Below are 18,837 nucleotides of genomic sequence, written 5' to 3' on the forward strand. Positions count from 1 at the left end.
GGATGCTGTCAGGGATGCAGGGCTGGCATGTGGCTGCCTGCCAAGGGTTTCCATGGAAACAGCAGCTGCTGCAGCAGCGCTGCAGTGCCGGGTGCAGGGATGGCTCTGCCATGGAGCCAGCACAGGAGGGGACACGTGGGGGCAGCTGCTGGTGACACCTGGGTGAGGGTGGGAATCCAGACACACCTGCCAGGGGGGGACAGGACACGGGGAATGGCTTCCCAATGGAAAAGGGCAGAATTGGGTGGGATATTGGGAAGGAATTCCTCCCTGTGAGGGTGGGCAGGCCCTGGCACAGGGTGCCCAGGGAAGCTGTGGCTGCCCCTTGGAGGTGTCCAAGGCCGGGTTGGACAGGACTTGGAGCCACCTGGGATAGTGGGAGGTGTCCCTGCCCATGGCAGAGGTGGAGTTGATGGGATTTAAGGTCCCTTGTCACCCAAGCCATTCCACAGGAATTCTGTGTCCCCAAGTGCCACATACACATGGATTTCAACCCTCCCCAGCGATGGTGACTCTGCCAGTCTCTGAGCAGCCTGTGCCAGTAGCTCAGGAATCCATGAAATCCAGGGATTCAGCCCAAGGAGAGCAGTGGAACTGCCCCATTTCCGAGGTGTATCCAAGTGTTTGCCTCCCTCAGCCAGCAGCTCCCACAAGGAATTCCCCGTTCCCCCAAACCCACACCCTGTTGTGCCACCACTTCCTGCCAGATCCTGACTCTGCTTCACTCCCACTTCCCAGAATTCTCCTGCCCCCCTGCTGGGTGTCCTCTGGCTGCAGGGACACTGGGATGGGGACAGGGGTGTCCCTCAGGCTCATGGCTCTGTTTCTGCTCTCTCCACAGATTCCCTTGATGCCACCAAGGCCAGCAAACTGGTGAGTGACCCCAGCACTTTGTCACCTGTGAGAGGTTTTCATCCCTTCGGGAAGAGCACGCAGACACATAAAATGCCCATGGAAAAGGGAATTTCTCCCAAAACCCATGGGAAACAATGTGTAGAAAATGCCATTTTCAGCCACTGGCCAGGAATCAGTGGGTTCCTGAGGGATTATCCAGCACGGGTCCTGTGTCACACGTTTTGATCTGAGTTCTGCAGCATTCCCCGGCTGCTTCCTCCAAACCCTGACCCTCCTGGAATCCTGGAAAGGACCTCAAAGCCCCTCAGTTCCTGCCATGGGCAGGGACACCTTCCACTGTCCCAGGGTGCTCCAAGCCCTGTCCAACCTGGCCTTGGACACTGCCAGGGATCCAGGGGCAGCTCCCCTCTGAGTGCCTTCATCCTGGAGCTCCAGTGGCTCCTGGGACATGGATAGGGACGTGTTGTACCCAAATGTGAGGGATATTTCCTAAGGAATGGGAATCTGGAGCAGGTTCCTGTCCTTGGGAATGGCCACACAGGTGTGGGGTGGTGAGGAATTATGGAATACTGAGGCTGGAAGAACTCTCTGAGACCATCAAGTCCAGCTGTTCCCCCAACACTGCCCAGGTCACCACTCCTGAGGACCAGGGATGGACCTGGGTGATCCTGGGGACACGGGGGGTGGCTTTCTGTGTTTTGGGGTAGAAAGTGGATTTTCCATGGGGATAGACTGGCCCAACTGGGATGTGGGCAGTGTGGGAAAGGAAATGGTGGGGACAAGGGGCTTCTGTGCATGTGGCACCTGTGGGGCTGGGTTGGGGCACACTGGAGCCCAGCCTCCTGCCCTGCCATTGTGGATAATTCCCAGGAGTGGGAATTCTGCTCCCCACCCTGCTCTGGAGCTGGGTGCTGGGTGTGGGGACAGCTGGGATGGGGATGGAGCAGCACCTGGGGATTCACTGGGCTCAGATCCTGGGGAATGTGAGCTCCAGCCAGAGGGGAGGATGGAAATGGATTCCCTGTCCTGTGTTAGAGGGTTTTGGGAAGGTTTTTGGCTTTTGCTGCTGTGTGGGGTGTGATCCATCAACCCCTGGCACTGCTGGAGCCTGTGCTCCATGTGCTCCCTGTCTGATCCTCCTGGTTTAATTCCACCCTGGAATTCATTAGAAGACAAAGAGAATATTTAGAAAACCTCAGTGTTCTTGAAATCAGGGAATGGGGATTGTTCTTGGAATATTTTTGTGCTGCTGATGTGGAGAAGGGGTCAGGACAGGAGATGCTGCTCCATGTGCAGCTGCATTCTGGGGCATTCCCACTGGTTTGTCATGGAATCCTGGAATGGTTTGGGGTGGGAGGGACCTTAAAGCCCATCCAGGGACATTTTCCACTATCCCAAGTGGCTGCAAGCCCCATCCAACCTGGCCTTGGACACTTCCAGGGAGGCAGGGGCAGCCACAGCTTCTCTGGGAATTCCGTCCAGGCTCCTTCCCACCCTCACAGGGAGGAATTCCTTCCCAATATCCCACCCATCCCTGCCCTCTGGCAGTGGGAAACCATTCCCCCTTGTCCTCACATCCTCTTCCTCTGCATCCTGGGAGATCCTGGCCCCCCAGTCCCTTTGACCTGTCTTTGCACCATGAAATGATTTATTCCCCTTTGCACATGTCCTGACTCCCCAAATTCTCCGTGCCGGGGCAGGGGTGGCAGGAGCTGAGTCCAGAGCAAGGGGGTAACTCCAGGGCTATTTCCTCCTTAATTTACTTCAATTTCCCTGATCACATTTCCCCTCCTGCCTTTCCTGCAGCCTGGAGGGGGTTCCTAGGAGAGCCTCCAGGCCTGTCTAACATTCCTTCTGTTCCCTCCTCACGCAGCGCGGAGCGAAGCCCAAAAAGGTGCTGTTTGTCCCTTTTCCGCGCGCGGCCGCATGCCGGGGCCATCGTCACCCTCACTGTCCCCATCCCGCTCCATCCCAGCGCTGCATGGCTGTCCCTGCATGTGCTCCCAGCCAGGGAGGAGACATGGCTGCGGGTGGTGTCACATCAACGTGGAATCGTGGAATGTTTGGGTGGGAAAAGCCTCCGAGGCCAGCGAGTTCTCAACGGTGTCCCCAGGTGTCACACCTGCAGGGCTGGGAAGTTTCCCCGGGAATGGGGACTGTCCCCCTGCTCTGGGCAGCCTCTTCCAATGTTTTCCAGCTCTTTCCATGAAGGAATTTCCCCTTTATCCAACCTGAATCTCCCCTGGCACAATCTGAGGCCGTTCACTCACAGATATTTTTATAACCCCTAAACCCTCCGGCGACTTGGGGACAAGTGTCACCTTCTCAGGGCTGTCCTGTCCCTGGGCTCTGGCTCCTCTTGAGGTCACTCAAACCCACCTGGTTTGTGACAATTACTGAAGGCAAAAATCTTTCATGCAAGGATAAGCTGAAACTCCAAAGGTCTTGGCAAAGAATCCCAGAATGGTTTGGGTTGGGATGGACATTAAAGCCCATCTCATTCCACACCCCCCCATGGGCAGGGACACCAAATCATCATGCCCTGCAGGAAATTTGGGGATTTTTTTTTCCCCTCTTGGGAATTTTGCCAAGAGAAAAGCCAAGGTGGGCGCTGGAAGCATGGGGGAGGGAGGGAGGGAGGTGGTACCTGTGCACCCTTTGGTCCAGATTTGCTTTCCAGCCACTTCCATGTTGATTTTTGGGTAGATAAATGATCCAAAGAGCTCTTGTTTGTCCATGGGAAGTCCAGAGGAGAGAAGCAATGTGGAATCTGCTGAGAGCCTGTGGAGAGAGGTCGGGAGCACCTGCCCCTAAATGTCCCCTCCTTGTGTCCTCCAGATCCAGGTGTCTGCATGTCCCCGAGGCTTCAGGGGCTGTGTGGATCTCTCATCCCGGTCCTGCCAGCTCCAAGGGGCTCTGCTGGGATGAAATTCCTGTCTGGAATGTTGGGTTCTAACTTCCCTGTCCTTGTTCTGGTGGGTTTGCAGCTGCTCTGTATCCCCGCTGTCTGCTCAGAGCTGTGGCTGGGATTAGGATCACGGGGGTGTGACTGTCACTGTCCTGAGGATCATGGATCTGTGACTGTCACTGTCCTGGGGATCATGGATCTGTGACTGTCACTGTCCTGAGGATCCTGGATCTGTGACTGTCACTGTCCTGAGGATCATGGATCTGTGACTGTCACTGTCCTGGGGATCCTGGATCTGTGACTGTCACTGTCCTGGGGATCCTGGATCTGTGACTGTCACTGTCCTGAGGATCATGGATCTGTGACTGTCACTATCCTGAGGATCATAGATCTGTGACTGTCACTGTCCTGGGGATCCTGGATCTGTGACTGTCACTGTCCTGAGGATCATGGATCTGTGACTGTCACTGTCCTGGGGATCCTGGATCTGTGACTGTCACTGTCCTGGGGATCCTGGATCTGTGACTGTCACTGTCCTGGGGATCCTGGATCTGTGACTGTCACTGTCCTGAGGATCATGGATCTGTGACTGTCACTGTCCTGGGGATCCTGGATCTGTGACTGTCACTGTCCTGAGGATCCTGGATCTGTGACTGTCACTGTCCTGGATCTGGATCCTGGATCTGTGACTGTCACTGTCCTGAGGATCATGGATCTGTGACTGTCACTGTCCTGGGGATCCTGGATCTGTGACTGTCACTGTCCTGGGGATCCTGGATCTGTGACTGTCACTGTCCTGGCAATCATGGGGGTGTGACTGTCACTGTCCTGAGGATCACGGAACTGTCACTGCCCTGGTGATCTGGGGCTGCGACTGTCACTGTCCTGGGGATCCTGGATTTGTCACTGTCCTGGGGATCCTGGTTGAGTGACAGTCATTGTCCCGAGGATCTGGATCTGTCACTGTCCAGAGGATCATGGATCTGTGACTGTCACTGTCCTGGGGATTGTGGTGACAGTCATTCCCCTGAGGACTGTGGATCTGTGACTGTCAATGTCCTGAGGATCATGGATCTGTGACTGTCATTGTCCTGGGGATTGTGGTGACAGTCATTCCCCTGAGGACCATGGATCTGTGACTGTCACTGTCCTGGGGATCCTGGATCTGTGACTGTCACTGTCCTGGGGATCCTGGATCTGTGACTGTCACTGTCCTGAGGATCATGGATCTGTGACTGTCACTGTCCTGGGGATCCTGGATCTGTGACTGTCACTGTCCTGGGGATCCTGGATCTGTGACTGTCAGTGTCCTGGTGATCCTGGATCTGTGACTGTCACTGTCCTGGTGATCCTGGATCTGTGACTGTCACTGTCCTGAGGATCATGGATCTGTGACTGTCAGTGTCCTGGTGATCCTGGATCTGTGACTGTCACTGTCCTGGGGATCCTGGATCTGTGACTGTCACTGTCCTGAGGATCATGGATCTGTGACTGTCACTGTCCTGGGGATTGTGGTGACAGTCATTCCCCTGAGGACCGTGGATCTGTGACTGTCACTGTCCTGAGGATCCTGGATCTGTGACTGTCACTGTCCTGGGGATCCTGGATCTGTGACTGTCACTGTCCTGGGGATCCTGGATCTGTGACTGTCACTGTCCTGGGGATCCTGGATCTGTGACTGTCACTGTCCTGAGGATCATGGATCTGTGACTGTCACTGTCCTGGGGATCCTGGATCTGTGACTGTCACTGTCCTGGGGATCCTGGATCTGTGACTGTCACTGTCCTGGGGATCCTGGATCTGTGACTGTCACTGTCCTGGGGATCCTGGATCTGTGACTGTCACTGTCCTGGGGATCCTGGATCTGTGACTGTCACTGTCCTGGGGATCCTGGATCTGTGACTGTCACTGTCCTGAGGATCATGGATCTGTGACTGTCACTGTCCTGGGGATCCTGGATCTGTGACTGTCACTGTCCTGGGGATTCTGGATCTGTGACTGTCACTGTCCTGAGGATCATGGATCTGTGACTGTCACTGTCCTGGGGATCCTGGATCTGTGACTGTCACTGTCCTGAGGATCCTGGATCTGTGACTGTCACTGTCCTGGGGATCCTGGATCTGTGACTGTCACTGTCCTGGCAATCATGGGGGTGTGACTGTCACTGTCCTGAGGATCACGGAACTGTCACTGCCCTGGTGATCTGGGGCTGCGACTGTCACTGTCCTGGGGATCCTGGATTTGTCACTGTCCTGGGGATCCTGGTTGAGTGACAGTCATTGTCCCGAGGATCTGGATCTGTCACTGTCCAGAGGATCATGGATCTGTGACTGTCACTGTCCTGGGGATTGTGGTGACAGTCATTCCCCTGAGGACTGTGGATCTGTGACTGTCACTGTCCTGAGGATCATGGATCTGTGACTGTCATTGTCCTGGGGATTGTGGTGACAGTCATTCCCCTGAGGACCATGGATCTGTGACTGTCACTGTCCTGGGGATCTGGATCTGTCACTGTCCTGATCCTCGTCCTGGCTGCACAGGCACACCTCACACAGGGACGTCCCCACTGAGGGACAGCCCCATGCCAGGCCCTGCTGTCCCCTCACAGTTTAACCTTTTCAGCCATTCATGACCCCAAGAGCCCCCCTGCCCCTTGGGCAGCTCCTGCCCCACACAGGGATGTGCCATCGGGGGGGGGGACCTGGATAATGAGAGTAATTAGCGGGTAAATCCTCGTTCTGGAGATTATGGTGGCTCCTGTGTGTCAAATATAGACTTTAATCGTGTGCCAAGCTGCTGCCAGATGGGCCTTTCCCCCTGCTGTGCTCCTTCCCTGTTTTCCATGGGTTTGGGAGTGGCGTGGCCTTTGGGCTGTGCTGTTCCCAGGGCTCAGAGCAGGGGCACTGGGGATCCTGTGCTATGACAGTGTGTCGGGGTGTCTTTGTTCTTGGAGCAGGAGGTCCACGCTGTCCTCAGGAGGTGCTGGCTTCTGTCCTGGGCCAGACTGGCTGGGAAGGACCCCAAAATCTGGTTAAAGAGCAGGAAAAGGGTCTTTCCCAGGTCATTTTTGGGATGAAACAGGTTGTGTTGTCTTCATCCCCATGACAATGTGTCTGTGGTGGTAACAGGCCAGTTCCTTCTCCTGCTGCAGTGCTGGGTGACACTGGGTCATGGATGCCACCTCCCAGGGACATGGAGGTGGCAGGGCTGTGATGGGAGCAGGGGGCTCCCAGGGATGCAGGGAAAGGCTCCAGCAAAAGCTCTGCCTCACTTGGGGGTGTCAGGATGAGCTGCCAGGGTCTGACCCCTTCAGGGATCATGGAATTGTGGAATATTTAGGTTGGGAAAGCCCTCTGAGACCACTGAGTCCAACTGTTCCCCTGGCACTGCCAAGGCCGTGTCCCCAGGTGCCACATCCACAGGTGGCATGTGCTGGTGCTGTGACCCTGCTGTTAAATCCTGTCCCGCCACCTCAGGTCACCTGTCCCCTGCTGCTGCAGCCAGTTTGATCCTGGGATTGTCCCTCAGATGGATCAGGTTTGTCCCCGTCCAGTGACATCCCTCTTCTTCCATCCTCCCAGCAGCATTCCATGTGCCAGGGCTGGAATCCTGGTGTGTCCTGGGGCTGGGCCTCCCTCTCTGCTGGGCACCTGCTCCCATCCCATCCCATCCCATCCCATCCCATCCCATCCCATCCCATCCCATCCCAGGGTGACCCGTCAGTGGCTGGGTCAGTGTCCGGTTGTTATCCTGGTGTTATCCCGGTCTCCATGCAGGAGCAGCTGGGTCAGGGTCCAGGGTGTTATCCCGGTGTTATCCTGGTGTTATCCTGGTCTCTGTGCAGGAGCAGCTGGGTCAGTGTCCGGTTGTTACCCCAGTGTTATCCCGGTGTTATCCCGGTATTATCCCAGTGTTATCCTGGTGTTATCCCAGTCCCCGTGCAGGAGCAGCCGGGTCAGTGTCCAGTTGTTATCCCGGTGTTATCCCGGTCTCCGTGCAGGAGCAGCCGGGTTAGGGTCCGGTTGTTATCCCGGTGTTATTCCGGTCTCCGTGCAGGAGCAGCCGGGTTAGTGTCCGGTTGTTATCCCGGTGTTATTCCAGTCTCCATGCAGGAGCAGCTGGGTCAGTGTCCGGTTGTTACCCCAGTGTTATCCCGGTGTTATCCCGGTCTCCGTGCAGGAGCATCTGGGTTAGTGTCCGGTTGTTATCCCGGTGTTATCCCGGTCTCCGTGCAGGAGCAGCCGGGTTAGTGTCCGGTTGTTATCCCGGTGTTATCCTGGTGTTATCCTGGTCTCTGTGCAGGAGCAGCCGGGTCAGTGTCCGGTTGTTATCCCGGTGTTATCCCAGTCTCCGTGCAGGAGCAGCCGGGTCAGTGTCCGGTTGTTATCCCGGTGTTATCCCGGTGTTATCCCGGTCTGCGTGCAGGAGCAGCCGCGTCAGTGTCCGGTTGTTATCCCGGTGTTATCCCGGTGTTATCCTGGTCTCTGTGCAGGAGCAGCCGGGTCAGTGTCCGGTTGTTATCCCGGTGTTATCCCGGTCTCCGTGCAGGAGCAGCTGGCCTGTTCCAGCCTGGAGCAGGCCCCAGCTGGTCTGTTGAATGCAGAGGGGCCACCCCAAGCCCCGTTAATCCTTTAAAGGAAGGGATAATCCGACCAGCTCCAAACACCCACCTCACCCCAGCTGCCCAAACCGTGTCCCACGGCAGGGCCTGGATGAACCCAGGGCTGATTTTCCAGGCACTGCTGTTCCCCGGGCCGGGTGACACCCCTGTGGCAGCTCTTTGTGTCCCCAAGGGAGTCTGTGGTGATTATTTTGATGTGACCCTCTGGGGCAGGAGCTGAGCAGCATCGAGTGCTGCAAACGGATGACTCCATGGAAAAGAGCTGCAGTTAACCCTGGCATCTCCTCTCCGATCCCACCAAGAGCCAGGAATTCTCCCATCGGTGGTGGTGCTACAAACTCCTTCTCATGGATTCTCAAGGATAAAAAAACCTCCCTTACCCATCCCTGAGGAGTTTCAGGGACAGCCCAAAGCACCTGACACCATTTCCCTGGGGTTAGATTGCATTTTCTCCCTGCTGCTGCTGCTGCCTTTATCGGATCTTTGTGTGGGAAGAGTTGATACGTTCTGGATTTAGGGAGCGGAGCTGTGTTCAAGGAGAGGAGCTGGTTCATTAGAGAAGCTCTAATACCCATAATTATCTTAAATCCGTGTGAGCCTGCACGTGGCTCCTCCAGAGACGGACACAGCACTGGGATCCTTCAGGGGCTTAGAGCCACGGATCCGGGAGGATTTCATCTGGAAATGCCTCATAAGGGGTCCTGGTTTGGGCCAGGGCTGGTGGGAATGGGAGGGAGATTCTCTTGGAGCGTTGGAATGGATTTGAATGATCCCAAAAGCTGGGTCTGTGTCAGCTCTGGCTCCTGAAGGGGTTTGTGGTGATCAGGCTGGTGGAGCTCGGGGTTTTCTTTGTTAAGAGATGCAATTACAGCTCCCAAAAATGTCCCTTGGGAATGCTCCCCTGCCCCCAGCACCTGCCAGCAGCCAGAGGGAGCTGCAGGAGAGCAGATCATGGAATGGGTTGGAAGGGACCTTAAACCCATCCATGGACACCTCCCACTATCCCAGGTGGTTCCAACCCCAAAGTCCAACCTGGCCTGGGACACTGCCAGGGATCCAGGGACAGCCACAGCTGTGGAATCCTGGGAATTCCAGCCCAGCCCCTCCCAGCCAGGAATTCCTTGCCAAGATCCCAGCCCAATCTCCCCTTTCCCAGTGGGAGCCATTCCCTGGGTCCTGTCCCTCTGTCCCTTGTCCCCAGTCCCTCTCCAGCTCTCCTGGAGCCCCTTTAGGCTCTGGAAGGGGCTCTGAGTTCTCCCTGGAGCCTTCCCTTCTCCAGGGGAACATTCCCAGCAATCCTGACTCCAGAGCAGAAGGGCTGCAGAATTATGGAATGATTTGGATTGGAAGGGACCTTAAAGCCCATCCAGTTCCATCCCTTGTCACGGGCAAGGACACCTCCCACTATCCCAGGCTGTTCCAAACTCCATCCAGCCTGGCCTTGGACACTTCCCCCACAGCTGCTGGATTCCCTGATCCAGGGGTTTTTCAGGAATCAGATGCCAGCACAGAACAGTGGGACATAGGATGTCCCCAGCATGACATCCTCGAGGGGCTGCTTCCAGGGAATGTCAGAGAGGCCTTTAAATGCTTTTTCCAGGAGATTGGCAGGATTGTGCTGAGGGACTGGAAATACTGGAGGTAAAATTCCCTCTGTGTGTGGAGGGTTGGGTGTGCAGGTGAGCCCCGGACACCCTGAGCTCCTCTCCCCTCATAGTGTGGGAATTTTGGAAAATGACACAGCTGGAATGGGAGCTGGATGAGTCTGCGTTCATGTTACATAATATCATATCATAGATGGGATTTAGGATCTGTGCATGTAAAGGGAGCTGCTGTCCTGCTCTCCAGCGCTCCGTGGGGCAGGACACGGATTCGTGGAGAGTTTGGAGATGGTGCTTGGTGACATCCTGTGGGTTCCTAGCAGAGTTCTTGTCCAGGGACAACGGGAATGCCAGGCAGGAATTGCGGGAATGGTCCTGGCAGGGCAGCGAGGCTCAGGACGTGCTGGACACCACCCTGAGTGGCATTTTTGGGGCAGGGATTTTGGGGCAGGGGCTCCCCGAGGCCCGGGGGGGTCTCTCCGCACCCTCAGCCGTGCAGGGCTGCCCTGAGCTCCCGGCAATCCGCCCGTGTCGGCCGGGGGTGCGGAGCTGGCGCTGGATGGCAGCGCGGCAAGATGATCCCTCTGTCCATCTGTCCAACCCTCCGGGCTCGGCGCCGTCCATCTGTCCATCCGGGCTCCGCTCCGTCCGTCTGTCCGCTCCCGCGGGATTTGCCCGGCGCTCGCAGCCGCCGGCGCGGGGCGGGTTCGGCTGCGGGCACCGCGGGGATACCGAGCGCAGCCACGGAGCCGCCTGCACCGCGGAGCATCGGGGTGGCACCCGGGGGGGCTCTGAGCCGCTGAGAACCCCCCGTCCCCTCCCCGAGCGCAGCATCGCATCCGCACCATCCCCATCCCCATCCTCATCCGCACGCCGCCCGGCTCGGTGCAGCGCCCGGCGGTGCGGCCCCTCCGCGGTGATGTCATGAGCCGCCGGGGCGGTGGTTGGAGCCACCGGCGGAGCGGGGACGAGCGGCCGCGGCCGGGGGGGGCTGCCCTGGACCCCCTGAGCCCCCGCCAAGCCCCCGGGCAGGACGTGGCGAGCGGCCGGCGGCGGCCGCGGCCATTTGCCGCGTCCGGCCGTGCTGACTGACCCGCTGCTCCGTCTCCTCCCGCTCCGGCCGTCCCTGCGCGACGATGAGGCAGGCCCCGGCCACACGCAAGGTACGGTCCGCGCCCGCATCCCCCGGCATCGCATCCCCGCTTCCCAGCCGCCTCCTCGCTGTTTTTCCCCGTTTTCCCCGTGTTGATGCTGCCGGGCTGTAATTGGGAGCGTGACGGGCTCGGGGAGGAGGGGGGCGGTGGGTGAGCATCGGTTCATGGCTGGCTTTGCCTTCGAGCTCCCGGAGTCCCCTCTCCGTGTCACCCGGCCAATGCAGCGGCTCTGCGGCTCCGCCGGGGCCCTGTCCCCACTGCCGGTGCCATCCCTGTCCCCGCTGCCGGTGCCATCCCTGTCCCCGCTGCCGGTGCCATCCCTGTCCCCGACTGCCGGTGCCATCCCTGTCCCCGCTGCCGGTGCCATCCCCTCTGCCTGGGGGTGTCCGTGCTGTCCCTGCTGCCTGTGTTGTCCCTGCTGCTGGTGCCGTCCCCACTCCAGGGGTGCCAGTGCCATCCTTGCTGCTCTCCCTGTCCCCACGGCTGGTGCCATCCCCACAGCCTGAGAGTGTCAGTGCTGTTCCTGCTGCCGGTGCCATCCCTGCTTCCGGTGCCACCGATGCCCACCCTGGGGAAGCTGTGTGCCCATAATCCCGGTTTTCCTGCCAGCCTTTGGCATTCCCAGAGGCTGGCAGTACCTGAGTCCCTGCCGGGCTGCCATTCCCGCAGGTGACAGCGCGGGCACTGGCCTATATGTTTATTTTTAGTGTAACCGCGATGTCACTGCTCAGCTTAAAGAGAAATCCTGGGAATTTCTGTTGATGGCAGGGAATAGACCCCAGCTGGGCCGGCCCTGCCTGTATCTGGCAGTAAATGCTCCTGATTTACACCTGCACCTCCCTGAGCTTGTCACGTGTCCCTGTTAATCCTCTTCCCCATGGAAAGTTTCACGGATGCTGCTTTCCCTCTGCCCCATTGGAGCGGGGAGTGGGGGCTGCTGGTGCTCAGGCCCACGCCTGGATTCCATCCTGCTTTTCCCGTTTCTCCTCTCCTCGCCCATGGGATCACACCTGTGAGACCAGGCACCTGCTGGGTGGTGCTGTTTGTTTAAAATGCAGAATTCCCAGCAGTATCCCAGGGAACCACGCCCTGAGGGGCTCATCCGGGGGCTGAGACTCAGCTCCAGCAGAGGGGAGGTGCCTCCGAAGGGCCAAATTCCCGGGAATGGAGTGGGATGGCATCAGCATGGACCAGCACTGGATCAGTGCCTGGGCATCACCCCCGGCACTGCCTACCCCACTCAGGAGCTGCTGCCAATTGGAATCCTCCTGGAAACTCTGGGAATCTTCCACAGCAGCAGCCACAGTCTGTGAAGTTCAGGCTTGAAGCCTTGAAACTTAATCCAGGAGGAGGCTCCAGTGACACCTCCCCTGTCCTGCCCACTGGAAGGTGACATTCACACATTCCTGCTCATCCATCCAGCACTCGCTGCTGCTGTCTGGATCGGGATTCCCACACCTGGAGTGGGACCAAATCAGGAGGGACTTCTAAGACCTCACCTTCAGCAGGCAATGGTGACCCCACCACAGTCAGTCTTTGGTACCCAGGAGGATTTTTCCAGAGTTCCTGCTGCCAGAAGCCGAGTCCATCTCGAAGCGTGCCGGTTCGGAGCCCCCCCAGTGCTCCCCTGGGAGCAGAGGTTTTGTAATTCCATCAAATATTGATGCAGCAGCATTACACAGCAGAGCCCAGAACCTCCAGTGGAACATCCATCCCCAGTGGGGGGGTCGGAGCAGCCCAGATCCAGGAGGGTCCAGGTGGGCCTGGAGCCTCTGTTCCCAGTGCTGGCACGATGCTGGACACCAGAAAATCCACGTCCCATCCTGGTCACTGACTTTTCCAGAGCCCAGGGATGACTGGCTGGGGACAGATGGTGCCACCATGGAGGGGAGCCCAGCCATCCCCCATTCCTGATGGAGAGAGCAGCTGGAGCATCCCAGAGCATCCCTTTGCCACGGGTCCCGGGGGGCTTGGAGCTCCAACTTTCAGTGGTCATCACATGGAGGGGACCAACACTCCGAAGGATGCACAAAGCAGGATTATTCCCTGTCATTCCACACAGCTTTAGGGATGGTTACCAGGAGGCTTCTCCCTGTTTTTAGGGTTTGGTGTGGTTTTAGGGTTTGAGTTGGTGTCCCTCACCCCATAGCCAGGACAAGGCTCAGTGTCCCCCAGTTCAGGGCTCGGTGTCCCCCAGGACAAGGCTCAATGTCTCCTGGGACAGGGATCAGTGTCTCCCATCCAGGAAAAGGCTCAGTGTCCCCCAGGGAAGGATTTGGTGTCCCCCAGGACAGGACTCAGTTGTCTCAGGTGACATTTCCCCATGTCCAAGGACTTGGTGGTTGGTGTGGGACCCCCCCAGCCCTGCCCCACTCCTGAGTCCCCCCACGTGTGTGGCAGGGAGTGGGGACATCTCCACCAGTGGAATTCCTGAAGAAGACATTTTCCAAGTGTTTCCCAGATTTTTGTAGCTGCTCCATGTTGCTTACTTGGACTTTGGGAAGATGCTGGACAGCTCCTGAAGAGCATCCTGAGGGTTTCACCTGAGGGTCTGGAACTTTTGCTGCTGCAATTCCATTTTCCTAGGAAATTTGGTTGTGCAGGAGATGTTGTGGAAGACGGGAATGTCTTCCCTCGGGACTGACATGGGAATAGGCTGGAAGTGAGCAAGATTTAGCTGAAGCAGTCCCAGAGGTGATGGGAAGTTTGGAAGTGCAAACACATCCAGATTTATATTGAAAACAGGGAAATAGAGCTCCGAGGTTTCCCGAGGCCTCGGGAGGGAACACGGCCGTGTTGGATACCGGCTGGAGCCGCTGGTCCCTGGTGGGCTCCGTGTGCCTCATGTCCCCATCCTGGACAGGGGATCATGTGGCAGCACCATTATCCATCTGTTCTGCTCCTGTTTATTCCCAGCTAGGATTAGGTCATGGAATCAGAAATGAGGGAGAGCGTGGAAGTGCTCCAAGGCTGCAGCTGGACAGATGTTCCCAATGCCCACCCGCTGCCCCCCAGGACCAGCCTGGTCACTCCTCCTTTTCCATCCCTAAGGGATTGTTTTTAAGGAGAAAAATACGAAATAATTTCATATTTGTCTCTGTTCCAGGCTGGGCCCCGTGGCCTTCCCTCCCTGAGCTGCTGGGAGCTGCTGCATGTGCATGGAGGGGTGTGTGGGGGGGTCCTGCCCCAAAATCATGGATGATTTAATTCCAGCCATGAAAGGAAAAGCTGGGAGTGTGGGATCAGCTCTGTGGTGTCCCTGGAATTTTTGGTTAAACAAAGAAGAGCCTTGGGGGCTCTGGGTCCTTTGGAAAACCAGAGGGCTGAGGAGAGGAGAAAACTCATGTTTAAGATTAAATCTTTTCCACCTCCCGCTCTGGGGGTCTCTGGGAAAGGTGTGGGAGGTCAAACCCCCCCGTGCCCATGGAACCTGGAATGCCCAGCCAACCTGAACCAGGCTTTGCCTCTGAAGACCAAAATTCCTTGGAAATACAAGGTGGATCTGCCCTGGGGTATCCGTGGGGTCGGGATGGGGGTTCAGAATGTGTCCTCTGTCCCCAGCTCTGTCTCCACACTAGGCTGGAGGCTGGAGTAGGCTTGGGGGTGACCAAGGGCTGTGCTGGCTCTGGGCTCTGCTCCCGTGGTCCCACGGGAGCTGTGCCAGGGGATCCCACGGGAGCTGTGCCAGGGGATCCCACGGGAGCTGTGCCAGGGGGTCCCATGAGATCTCTGCCCGTGGGTCCTACCCAGAGCAGCCCTTGGAGCGGGTTAACAACGCCGCATGCACCCGGTGCCACTGGGCACGCTAACGATGCCGGGCACAACTAACGATGCCGTGCTGTCTTTTGTCTCCTTTCCCTGCTCTGCCACTCCGGCCGCCGCCGGCTGTTCTCTGCTCCTCTGTCCCTGTGTGACTGTCTGTCCTCTCTGCTTCCGCTCCCGCTGCCCTCCAGAGCACCGCCCGCCGACCCAAGGTGAGCAGCCACGGTGAGGGCACTGAGTGCGGGGGGCACCGGGCACCGTCGGCCTCGTGGGTGCCAGCGCCACTCAAAGCATTGGGGGTCAACCCCGTCGCAAGCATGGATCACCGGGTGCCAACAGCACTGCAAACAGGATCCATTGGGTGCCAGCCCCACTCAAACACGGGCCACTGGGTGCCAGCCCCACTCAAACACGGGTCACTGGGTGCCAACCCCACTCAAACACGGGTCACTGGGTGCCACCCCCGCTCAAACATGGGCCACTGGGTGCCAGCCCCACTCAAACACGGGCCATTGGGTGCCAGCCCCACTCAAACATGGGCCACTGGGTGCCAGCCCCGCTCAAACATGGGCCACTGGGTGCCAGCCCCACTCAAACACAACTCGTTGGGTGCCAACCCCATTCACAAACAATCCATTCTTTGCCAGTCCCACTCAAACGTGATCCGTTTGGTGCCAATCCCACCACAGACATGATCCATTTGATACCAACCCCATTCAAACACAATCCATTGGGTGCCAACCCCACCCAAACACGGGCCATTGGTTCCCAACCCCACCGTTGTCCTTCCACCTCATTGTGCAGAGCCCAGAGGAGCTCACGGTGGTGATGGACTCCTCTGGAGCAGGTCCAGATCCCTGGGGACCCTGTCCCCGGGTGGAATGGCCGTGGAACAGCGTGAAATCCATGTGGCAGTGCCCAGGCTGTGCCAGGAGCTCCCTGCAGGGGTTGCTGCTCCCTGACTGTCCCGGCTTGTGCCGGGTGTTTTGCAGTGGGATGTGAGTGGAGTCTGAGAGAGCCTGAGGTGTCAGGCAGGGCTGTGTGGTCCCAGCTGGCCCTCGGGGGCTGCTCCAGCCAGCAGCATTCACCCTGGGAAGGGACTTGTGGCTTGAAGGGAGGAAATGTGGGAGAGAAATCCTTAAAGACTGAGTTTGGAAATGGAGAGCTCTCCTGCACGGAGGGCTCCATCCTCACCAGATGCTTCCAGCATTTCACCCCAGGCAGGGGTGGAGTCCATCAGCCCCAGGGCTCTGGGATCTCATCCCATTCCCTGGGTTTGAATGGTTCTTGTTGATGGCTCTGCAGGGATGTCCCGTGGGGCCTCCTGCTCCTTTGGCCTCACGCCTGCGCTGGGCAGGGAGGTGGAGTTGGGATCCTGGAATCACCAATGGGTTGGGTTGGAAGGGACCTAAAGCCCATCCAGCTCCTCCCAGGAACACTTTCCACCATCCCTGGTGGCTCCAAGCCCCATCCAGCCTGGCCTTGGACACTTCCAGGGGTGTGGCAGCCACAGCTTCTTTGGGCAACCTGTGCCAGGGCCTGTCCACCCTCAGCCTGGAATTCCTTCCCAATATCCCATCTAACTCTGCTCTCTGTGAGGGATCTGTGACCCCAAAAGCACCAAGAACAAAAAACATCTTTGTTTTGAGCTGTATCTGCAAGAAAGCGCGTGGGGCTTGGTGCCACCCAGAAATTCCCTGTTTTCTGTGAATGGGAGAACTGGGATTATCCCAGGAGGGCAGGCTGGGCCTATCCAAGGGGTGCTGGATTTGTTGCAGTTGAGTTAATGCAGATTTGCCTCCATCTGGGGAAAAATAAGGGCAGAGGGTGAATGTTTCTCTTTCTCAGCTGTGCCCGTGGGTGAAACCACACACGTGGTGAACCCTCATGGCACCAAAAATCCCATTTCCAGAAATAAAATCAAGTCAGGAAACTTAATTTACACAGTCAGAGGTGAGTGGTCCAGAAATAGGGTCCGTGAGGAGACCAGTGGGAGCTTGGGGGCCACCTGGTGCTTCCCTCACCCCTTTCCCAGTGCCTGGGCTCAGACAGTGATTAATTAACAGCCTCATAAGCACTAATGAAGCAGCACCAGGCCCTACTAGACTCTGGGGACTCGCTCCTTGTCGATTTTCTTGTTGCTCCCCTAAAACTGGGTTCTCATCTTGGTGGGCTCTGAGGTTTTGCAGTCTCACCCTCTGGAGCTGGGACCTTTCATCCTGGAATCCTGGAATGGTTTGTGTTGGGAGGGACCTTGGAGATCATCCAGTGCCACCTCCTGCCACTGGTGGGGACACCTCCCACAATCACAGAGTGCTCCACGCTGGCCTTGGGCACTTCCAGGGATGGGAGGCAGCCACAGCTTCTCTGGGAAGCATGTGGAGTCCTCCCCCGGTGGATTATCCATGAATTCTTTCCGAGCCCAACTCCTCCAGAGCAGAATTCCTGGGGGTCTGACAGTGACACAAGTCACCGCTCTCCGCGTTTCCCCTCCTGGAAATGGGAATCTGGGCGTCACCAGAGGTGTCACGGCGGGAGGCTGCGGGAGCACCATCCCTTGGGATATCCCCCCTGACTCCCCCTCACCCGTGCTGGTGTCTTGCAGCCCACCCGGACCCCCACATCATCGGCGTCCGGCGGCACCGCCGGGCCCTCGGGCTCGGCCTCGGCGTCCGGCGGGGAGATGAGCAGCAGCGAGCCCGGCACGCCCGCCCAGACCCCGCTGGTGGCTCCCGTCATCCCCACACCCTCCCTCGGCTCCCCGGGGGCACCCCCGGTCCCCTCGCCCACCAAGGTGAGCCGTGCCCAGGTGAGCGCTGGGCTCTGCCGGTGCTCCCCGCCAGAGGGGAGGAGAGAAAAGTGCACCCCGTGCTGGGAGGAGGAGGAGGAGGAGGAGGAAGAGGTGCCCTGGAGGGTCCTGGGGGTGGTCACTGGGATGTGGGAGAAGCATTGGGACGGTCGGAGCTGGCCTGGGTGGGGGAAGAGGCAGCGCAGCTGCGAGGCCACTTCCAAAGAGAATTCCCAGTGCACCTCCATCCCTTCCCAAATCCCGGTGGGACACGGGTGGCATCAGAGCACTTTGGCGGGGTTGAGGCTCTGAGTCAAAGCTTGATCCTGTTAAATCCAGAGGGTCCAGGTGGCAGCACCCGCTGGTGCTGGAAGAACGGGGGTGGAGGGACCAGCAGGGATGCACTGGGGGCCCTCCTGCCTTGGGATGCAAAGACCCCTTGGAGAAGTTCAGGATTTCCCAAACATGGAAGAATTGGGGTGGAGGGACAAGCAGGGATGCACTGGGGCCCCTCCTGCCTCGGGATGCAAAGCCCACTTGGAAAGATGCAGTATTTCCCAAATTCAGGGATTTTTAATCATTACAGAGTTTTTTCCCGTTTTGATCTTTAAAATACCTTTTCTTCACTTCCATCCTGCTTTGATGAATGAGTTAATTAGAGTTTTGGAGAGATTTGGGGCACAAGGCCAGGGAGGGAATAGCAGGAGAGGACAAGGCTTTGGGATTGTGTGTGGAAGGGAGAGCTGGAGAAGGCACCTCAGGGTGGGAATAGGGGTGTCTCCACCCACATCCCCATTCCCAGAGCTCTCTGGTAACTGGTTTCTGTAACCGGGTGCAAGAATGGCGTTTTTGGGGACCTCAGAATGTCCAGGCTGGAAAAGCAGCAGAGGAGGAATCTATGGGAAGTTCCAGATTTTTCCAAGACCTGTTCCTTGCTGTCACCCAGCTTTGGGATTTGAAGCTTTAGCCCTTATGGCTGCTGCCAGGGAGGGAGGTGACATCCCTTTGTCCCTGCAGCCCTTCCTTTGGGAATGCTGGCATCAGCCTTTCCCTGCCCTGGGAACTGAGCTGCTGGAAAAGGACCTGGATCAGTTTTCCCTGGGTGGAGATCACCTGGGAATGATGTGGATGCTGCAGTGAGATCAGGC

At 57.8% G+C, this 18,837-nt stretch overlaps 2 protein-coding genes across 10 annotated transcripts in view; one reads left to right on the forward strand and one right to left on the reverse strand.

Annotated features, from left to right (window-relative positions):
• Window positions 1-18,837, forward strand: part of DCTN1 (dynactin subunit 1) — a 58,102-nt gene that overhangs the window by 21,029 nt on the left and 18,236 nt on the right. For 3 of the 9 annotated variants that reach the window (XM_068189135.1, XM_068189129.1, XM_068189131.1), the window contains exons 4-6: window positions 842-873; window positions 15,093-15,113; window positions 17,507-17,710. In XM_068189135.1, coding sequence (XP_068045236.1) covers window positions 842-873; window positions 15,093-15,113; window positions 17,507-17,710 — 257 coding nt within the window. Of the gene's footprint in view, window positions 1-841; window positions 874-10,839; window positions 11,149-15,092; window positions 15,114-17,506; window positions 17,711-18,837 lie in introns of those variants that run through there. The other 6 variants (XM_068189130.1, XM_068189133.1, XM_068189136.1 and 3 more) reach the window with 4 other exon arrangements.
• Window positions 1-18,837, reverse strand: part of IDH3B (isocitrate dehydrogenase (NAD(+)) 3 non-catalytic subunit beta) — a 66,264-nt gene that overhangs the window by 14,410 nt on the left and 33,017 nt on the right. The window lies entirely within an intron of this gene.

The sequence above is a fragment of the Anomalospiza imberbis genome, chromosome 4 (assembly GCF_031753505.1).
Source record: "Anomalospiza imberbis isolate Cuckoo-Finch-1a 21T00152 chromosome 4, ASM3175350v1, whole genome shotgun sequence".
NCBI lineage: Eukaryota > Metazoa > Chordata > Aves > Passeriformes > Viduidae > Anomalospiza > Anomalospiza imberbis.